This window comes from Helobdella robusta (assembly GCF_000326865.2).
Source record: "Helobdella robusta unplaced genomic scaffold HELROscaffold_4, whole genome shotgun sequence".
NCBI classification, from domain to species: domain Eukaryota; kingdom Metazoa; phylum Annelida; class Clitellata; order Rhynchobdellida; family Glossiphoniidae; genus Helobdella; species Helobdella robusta.
Genome location: NW_008704902.1, coordinates 3,727,437 through 3,736,315, shown reverse-complemented (window position 1 = coordinate 3,736,315; position 8,879 = coordinate 3,727,437). Strand labels below are relative to the sequence as shown.

Here is an 8,879-nt window from a genome sequence, read left to right as displayed (position 1 = left end):
ACATTCAATACTGAATCGAAATCCTATAAAAATGTTAACTCCAATTGAATATATTCAGATAATACTTCTTAACCAGACAAATAATCATAATAATAACGGACAGACAAAAACACACACGCACCACGCACTCACACCACACACACGCACCACACACACGCACCACACATACGCACGCACAACACACCCACACTTCTATTCATATTTAAACAACAGCTATATATTAATGTATATAAATCGTTAGATGGTGGTGTCGGGGTGAAGTAAGTAAAGCTGAGATTGCAACCTTTTTTTGAAGAGTTGCTTGTTTGTTATGTTTTGAATGGCCTGAGGCACAAATAATTTCCAAATTTTAGGGCCAGTTGTTTTAAACTTGTAGAGATGAGTTTAAGGCGAGTTTTTACTGAGTAAAAGATAGTGGTGTGTCTAGTTTTGAGAGTTTGAACAGATTCACTGAGTGTAAAAAAGTTAGAAAAAAAGGAGGGAAGTAAATTATTTAAGAATTTGAATACAAAAATAGCTGTAAAATAAATGTATAAACAATTAATCGACAAAATATTATGTTTACTAAAAAAAGAGCTAGTGGGAGAGAAAGGGTTCAAATTGAAGATTAAGCGTATCGCTCTTTTTTGTGACAATATCATACAATGAAGATGGGTTTTTGGTGAGTTACCCCAAATGGTTATGCAGTAAGTGAGATGAGGATAAATAAAAGCATAGTAGAGTTGTATGTATGTATGTATGTATGTATGTTAAAACCAAAACATGATGAGTGACACTGAACCGTCAAACATCAAGTAACAAATGGATTAACACTTTGATTTGTCGTTAATTGCACATGTCGGCATTCAGTTGGATATTTTCAAGCACACAGACACGCAGGAACCGCTGCAACAAGCACGAAATGTGGTTAGTTGCGAAAAACAGTTCCCTGCTGTCGCCTGATCTGACGCTGATCATTTTACATATTGCCTTAAGAAATTTAAGGGTGTTGGGGTCCATCGGGCCAAGAACCTCGATACATATTGGCAAGAATTCCATCGAGGGGAGGGCGTTCCCATATTTTTTCATTTTCTCGTCCGCTGCCCTGGCCGCGGCCAAATCGCATTCTTTACTTGTCAGGTTTACATATCGTTTGGCAAGGATGCCAGGGACCGTAACATCCCACGCCAAACATCTATTGGCTCTCCAAGGTATTAGTGTGCATCCGTCCGGGCGCCTACCATCATGCGCAGAAATGCCGGATAGTTCCTTGAGAACCGGGATTGAAGCCTTGGGGAAGAGCCGACAAATGTAGTCGTTTAGCGCTGAGTGACGTAGTTGACGGCCCCCACCCATAGCCAAACTCGTCCGCCCCAGCGCCACATCGGCACGTGTATTTATTTTGAATGACCAGGCCAAGTCTGAAGCCAATGGCAAATCTCACAGACTCGTCGTCAAGCCTGGTGCCCACAGAGATGTTGTGCCACGTTGGGTGTATGTATGTATGCATGTATGTATGTATGTATGTATGTATGTATGTATGTATGTATGTATGTATGTATGTATGTATGTATGTATGTATGTATGTATGTATGTATGTATGTATGTATGTATTTATGTATGTGTGTATGAATGATTATTGAGGTGCTTCGAGAAGAGCAGATATGAATTGATTAGTTATTGATCCGTGCATGGAAGCCAACACTCATTGATTGCATCGACAATTGCTCTTCTCATTCATCACTTCGCTGACATCAGACGATTATATGACTTTTAATCACGTGGTTTTTTACATTTTCATAAATTATTTTAATGAGGTCGGTTGTCAACGATGGCAAAGATCTGGGTTTTACAAAATACCGGTATCAAATGCATTTCATATATCAACACTTTTAAAATTATCGCCAGTGAATAACAATACCAATACTATTACACTATTCAAACAATGCAACTTTTTTTAATAATTGAAGTTTTTATAGTAGTAAATTATTCAGGCATCATATTCAGGAATATAAAGAAGTTCGTTCATCATTTCAAGTTTCAAGCAGAGCAACCTGCTTGCACACTACCTACACTACACAATCTCCTCTACTTGTTATTACTTAACTTTGTGATATTTCCCAGAGGACTGATTTCAAATTGGCTAAAATAAATTAATTTATAAAACTTTTTAACTGATTGAGCTAATTTCAGATTGCAGTATTTACCTACTTGTAACAATCAACTACTAGTTTTACAAGCAGAACGAACTATTCAAAATATACAATTTCTCGCCAGGGGGGAAACACCGATGATGTAAGCATGTTGTTTGCACAGCACGTCAACAGGCATGCGAACCATGGAACTGTTGTTTATATCACTTGTAAGCTATTTCGTTTTGTTGATTTGTCAGCTTTTGTTCCAGCAGACGGCAATTTATGTGCCACAGCACCGTCCTGCTCATTTCGTCTCTCCGGGCAACACCATTCACTCTTTGTCTTCATATATAAATATATACACACAAATAAATAAATGAATATTTTTTATTTAATAGACAAATTCAAGACCATAAGCCAAAATAGGCTGGTAGTGGTCCTGGTCCAAATCAAAAACACAAATGTAATGTAAAAACAACCAAATCAAACCAATAATCGAGAGAATCTGAAAAAATAAATTAAATTTTATATGCATAAACAAGAAAAATTTAACAAAGTTTACTTTTTACAATACGCACAATTTTACGTCAAAATTTCAATAAATGATAAAAAGTAATTTGATAGCAATAATTTAATAATATCTTATTTTAAATTGATAAATATTAATGTCAGATATAAGATAATTACGCAATGAAGATCATAATTTGATACCGAAATTTAAAAGAGAGGTAGAAAATTAATCAGGTGCAGGTTTGCACTGAAGATGATTTGTGAAAAATCGAAATAAGGCCTTATCTGCATGATGAATTTGGATAACAACAGCTTGGCTAAGTTTTCATGATGAACGGGGATGATAATTCTATTTTCAATAAATTGAACAATTTTCAGGAAATTCTAATATGGAAAATTGAAAAGACAAACTTTAAATTGGTTAATGCCAACAATTCGGTAGAATTCACACAAGCTATATAAAATATGGTCTCTTTCCAACATATATATATAATATATATATATATGTGTGTGTGTGTTTGTGTGTGTGTGTGTGTGTCTTGAATAATGGTAATAATTTTATCAGGTAAACCATATAGCATGTTACTGAGACATGTCTGTGTACTAAGACATGTTTGTGTACAGAGACATGTCATTTTTGTTCTAAGTAATTTCTGCTCATTTTTGGTTTAATTTAATTTGTTTTCATTGGCTAGCTATACGATTTTATTTTCATTTATACTGTTATTTTCATATAGGTATGTTTTTATTTGGTTTGGGTGGCCGTACAAGCTCATTTGAGCTCATGTGTCTCCATGCTTTTTGCTGAATAAATCGAATTGAATTGTTCAGACTAATTTAGAAGGATTTAGTTTGAAATACATAGAGTTAGACCAAGCGATAATAGAAGAGAGACATAGAGATAAATTTTGAATAAAACTATTGAGATTAGGTGGAGGAAAGGACGTATAAATATAGCAACCGTCAGTATATAGTTGACTAGTAGAAGGAGAATGCACTTCAACATCACGCTATTCTGCCATAGTTAAGTTGAGATATAATTCAGGTAGGACGCGAAGAAACACAGATGAAGGATCTACTGCAGAATAAATAACAACCTTTAGAAAACATGACCTATTTACGATATACGTAATTTCAGAAGTTTGTCGGTGATAACACTTTTGGTGTGATATTTCAAGGATATAATGACTTTTGTATCTTGTGCCATGTCCCTGCAAGAATTAAATTTAGGAAGTGCTGTTAGGAGGATGGAAGCACGGTACAACCCACTTTCGCACGAAACATCTGCTCCGACTTACATGTGTTTTCTTTGCACTATATCCGATTGCGTTTCTATCGCCTTCAATAGCTAGTGAATGAAAAATATTTCATATTTTTGGCATTTCTGATGTTGACGTTTTTTCGAGTGGCACAAACTAACAAAATTTTTCAAAAGGACATCTAAATTTATCAATAACAAATTTAAAAATTTGTAATTTACTCTAAATTAAAATTAATTACCTCGAATGTTATTATGGCTTACTTGATTAATAATTTGTTTGTTAAAAAAATTTTAATCAATATAAATTGTATTTTGCACAGTTTACAAATCAAAATCATTAATTATTTAGTTATAAAATTGGATAAGTTAGAGGACATACAAATTTTTCGTTGAAACCTACACCTTACCATATAATTAAAAACATGTTGCTTTCCGCATATTCATTTTGGTCGAGCGGTTACATTAATAGAAGTAGTGTTAATCTCAGTTCACAAAAATCATTTTCACGCAAACTTTTAAAAATGTATTGACTTCTTTAATCCATATTTGACTTTTTTTTCGTCAATTTGTGTTTGAGTGTTGATTACTCCCGCAGGTAAAAAAGTCTGATCAAAGATAAAAACGATATTGTTAACAGAACAAAAAGTTTATCTTATTTTAAAATAACCCACTGAATTTAAGCGGCACTCTTGTTTAGTATGAAGAGCGTTGTATAAACTCTCCAGGCTAGTACCGACTTGAATTCGATGTGTTCACTTTAAAAGTGAAATTTATAGTGATTAATGTAAAAATTTCGTACTGAAAGTCATGTGTGCGTATTTTCAAATTAGGTAAAAAATTATGCAAATTTCAAACATTATTCAAATTGTAGGCATGTATGAAGACACACCTGTCATTTTCTGTCATCACAGTCTTCATCATCAGCATTACATCATACTAACAACTTATACCATATTGAATGGGTATGATGAATGTTTAAAACGTTTTGTTTTGAAATCATGAAATGAATTTTTGTAAAATTTTAATAAATTCTGCAACAGTTTTCCGACCATACAATATAAATTGTTGGGACCTGACAAATTGTTTCAGCAAAATGCCACGAAATTTTTTATAAAAAAAAAATAAGGAATTATTAAAAAACGACTTATGAGCATTAGTTTTTAACAATGAATTGCTTAGAAACAAAAAATTTCAGTACAAAATTTTTTAAATTTATTGAAAATTTTTAATTTTAAACATAATAATGGTATGTCGTAAATTCTGCAAGAAAATGTAACATTTTTCTGATAGCACAAAAGCATTCATGCAGTTGCCGTGCCAACAATTAAAAATAAGTATATTCAACATTAATTTTACTACAAAAATGCTTAAAATATTGCAAACAAGCACTTGAACATGCATCCAAACTTGCACAAACCACTGGCATGAATTCACAAACCATCACAGCAAAAACGTAAGACAAGATTGTCTTCTGACCGACCACATTCATCTGCCAGTGCCCCCAATTGCACAAAGGCATGGCGACCAAGGTATTATCTTATCTTGTATCTTTCGGGCCAGTCGTTAGATTGAATATATATATATAGCCTACTGGCCCACAAAAAAATGATGAAAATATATCATTCCATTCTTAATTTGAACACACAATTTTAATGCATTATGAAGTTTGAGAAAAGTGGTAATGATGATGATGATGATGATGATGACGATGGTGATGATGATGATGATGATAAAGAATATAAAGAATGAGGATGTTGATAATGGTGCAGATAGGATGATAACAATCTCACGACTAATAATTAGATTTTGATAAATTAGTTGAGTTGCAGAAAGATGGCCCTGCTGATGGCAACGATAGAGATGATGGATAGAGAAATAAATAAACGATGTTTGAAGCAACATTTCAGAATGAGACAAGTCAACAAGACACATCAGCCCCGATCATTTGGTGTTATTTTTGAACGATGATCTCCTAATACGTACATAGCACCGTGGATGCTGGGATAACTATGCTAAATGGATACTACTAACAAATTTCGGATTGTGAAAAATATTCGGCTGTCGAGTTGGTTTTGCACAAAAATTTTTCAATTTATAAAATTAAATGATAAATTATTTTTTTTAAGTTTCTGACAAACCCTCAAGTGAGTACAACTGCACGCCGTGGTACTTGCCTGCAAATTGCAAGTTTGAAACATGATTATCGAAAGAAAAATATTTGTCAAAAGTAAGGCCAAGTAATTTGATAGGACTATGAATGTTAGTACAAAATAAATAAAATGGTAGTATTGATCATTGAGGGTTTGAAATGTGCAATGTAAAAAATTTAAAAACTTCAGCAACGGCTGACTTGTCCAAATTAGCAGTATTATTTTAAGCCTGTGAGGTAGGAAATAATTTTAAAGCAAAGAGATCAATCAGTGTGTTTATGCCGTCCTGTAAAATGCAGAGGTTATGGACAGGATTTTTGGAGGTAATAGAAACTTGAAGATGCGTATCATCTGTACTTTGTTGAATGAAAAGCCATATTTGTTTAATGTGCCGCTGCCAGGGAAAATGTTAACTGGAAAAATAAGAGCCAGGAATGGAGCCTTTAGGAACTTCGGCGTTAACCCCGATCAAGATGTTCAAAAATAAATACAAAAGTTGAAAATTTTGAAATGTTAACAACTTTTATTTGAATAGAATTTTTTTTCTTTCATTAACTACATCACAACTTCTTTACAACACAACTAAGTCATTTAGACTGAAAGCCACAAATAACAAATACAACAACATCAAACGAACAGCTCAATAACTAACAAGAACAGAACAACAACAAAAACAGCAACAGTAGCAACAACAACAACTGCAACTGCAACGATAGTTAAACAGCAACAACAGAACAAAACCGGTGATGCGTTATATTCTCAATGAATTATTCAACGACGACGCTGAACGAGCTGATGAAGTCTGCCTGTCTGCCTCTCGATTTCCATGTTTACATATTTTCTTATTTATTTTTCTATTTCGTTCTTTCAACTTTGCTCATTTATTACTTACGTGTGTTGAACTTTGCTTTATATTTTTTGAGGATATCATTAACAATATTATAATTGCAACAAATCATTTTTTAAATCATTTCTTGTAACTTCAGATTTTGGTTTCTCAAAACTAAAGCTAACTATCGGTTGTTTCCCCGCAGTTCTAACTTTGTTGCTGTCATTAAAATTGTTCTCGCCTAATTTTATGCAGTGTTTGCCTGTTGTCTTTCTTTAGTCTGCCGTTTCGTTTTTCTCGTTTTTTTCTTTCTCTTTCTCTGTCTCTTTTCTCTCACCCTTTGTATTTCTTTGTCACCTTCACTTTCTTTCTCGGCGCGTGCATTTGTCAACTGCATGTTATCTCAAAATATATTTCAGTGCTTTTTGAACTTGAGAGCAAGCATGTGATTTGGCTTGTGGTTGTGAGTGAAAATATTTTTTCTGATCACACTTTTTGTTATAACGTTATAAATCACGTTGAAGTTCAAATGTTCAATTCTACGCTTCAGTTGGGCGATGACGACGATCCTAACTGTGATAATGATGATGATGCTTTCAATGCTGATTATGACAATGTACGAAGATGATAATGAAACGGTGATGAGAACGATGAGAACTTATTAATGCAGTTTAAAACTTTCAAGATGAAAATAATTTTTATGCTCAATTCTCGGTGCGATGCCAAGCATTATCATTTTGATCATCTCCTCCTCTAATTGGGCGCTAACATGCGGCAGTCGTTATGTAGGCCTTCAAATTTCAGCAGTTTCGTTTGAATAATCATTTCAAATTATAAAAGTAAAAAATGGTATAAAATTAATATATTTGATTTTGTTATTATTATTATACTTATATATATATATATATATATATATATATATATGATAATAATATTATTATTGTTGTTGTATATATATATATATTTTTATGTATATAATATATATATATATATAATCAATCTGGAGCATGCATAACATGAAACATTTATTTATTCAACAGGCCGGATGATAATAAAGAAAAAATTGTTGCAGTTTATGACTAACGAAAGAGCACAAAAGGCAGCTCCTCAAATGCAAACCGTTGAAACGAACCAAATTGTTGCCGCCGGGATCATTTGCATACATTTAACACGACCATGTGGCCAACCTGCGCCTCTATTCAATCATACGCGCACATTGTATGTGTATGTGCGTATTGACAGCTGAATATGTATGTATGCACACACACACACACACATATATACACACCACACACACTATGATGACAATAGACCATAGTTAGACATTTAAAAGATAATATGACGAGGAATGAGAGTTGAAGGCCGGCACAAGAAATGTTTTGAACTACCTCTCTTTAGAAAGTTCCTCTTTTAACAAATTATTTCTGCTGGATGCATTAACGCAGCGCAGAATTATTGAAAAATTTTTTTCTTTTTTACTTCCTCAAAAATGTGTTTATTATTTTTTCAGCAAAATTATAAATTCTCTTCTAAAATTTGCAGTTTTATGTTTTATTAACCGAACAAAAATTAATTTCATCGAATAATTATTTTCAAATCTTCCAAAACCTCATTTTTCCATTTTCCAAAGTATCGTAAGGCATAATTTAAAATTTAAATATTCAGATAAGTAGCAGGAAACGAATGTTTAATGCATCTTGAAAGGAAGAAAACATTTTTATAATTTTAAAAAAATTTCGAAAATATTTCTCACAACTTGAAAATTAAAATTAGAATATTTCTCATGATGTGGCAACATTTCAGCACTCATTAATTTAAATATGTTTGCATTCCCATCTCTCTCTCTCTCTCTCTCTCTCTCTCTCTCTCTCTCTCTCTCTCTCTCTCTCTAACTTTTTTTCGGTGCTCGTGTCAGTGCCGATGTTTTTAGATTTTGTAAATTTATACATAAAATTTTTTTTAAATTGTGTTACTGAAGATAAGAAGGGAAAAGAATGGAATGGAAATTGAAACAA

General features: G+C 32.9%; 2 protein-coding genes across 2 annotated transcripts in view; one reads left to right on the top strand and one right to left on the bottom strand.

The window, feature by feature from the left end:
• The window catches only part of HELRODRAFT_162453 (hypothetical protein), a gene marked incomplete at both ends in the record, with an annotated part of 5,289 nt that extends 4,678 nt beyond the window's left edge, over positions 1-611 (top strand). The window contains 2 exons of the mRNA XM_009024652.1: positions 214-260; positions 575-611. Coding sequence (XP_009022900.1) covers positions 214-260; positions 575-611 — 84 coding nt within the window. The remainder of the gene's footprint in view (positions 1-213; positions 261-574) is intronic.
• Positions 612-825: 214 nt separating this feature from the next.
• Positions 826-1,854, bottom strand: HELRODRAFT_162452 (hypothetical protein; the record flags this gene model as incomplete). The annotated part of the gene is made up of 2 exons (XM_009024651.1): positions 826-1,269; positions 1,840-1,854. The coding sequence occupies 2 exons, from the start codon at positions 1,852-1,854 to the stop codon at positions 826-828; spliced, it is 459 nt and encodes a 152-aa protein (XP_009022899.1).
• Positions 1,855-8,879: the final 7,025 nt, after the last annotated feature.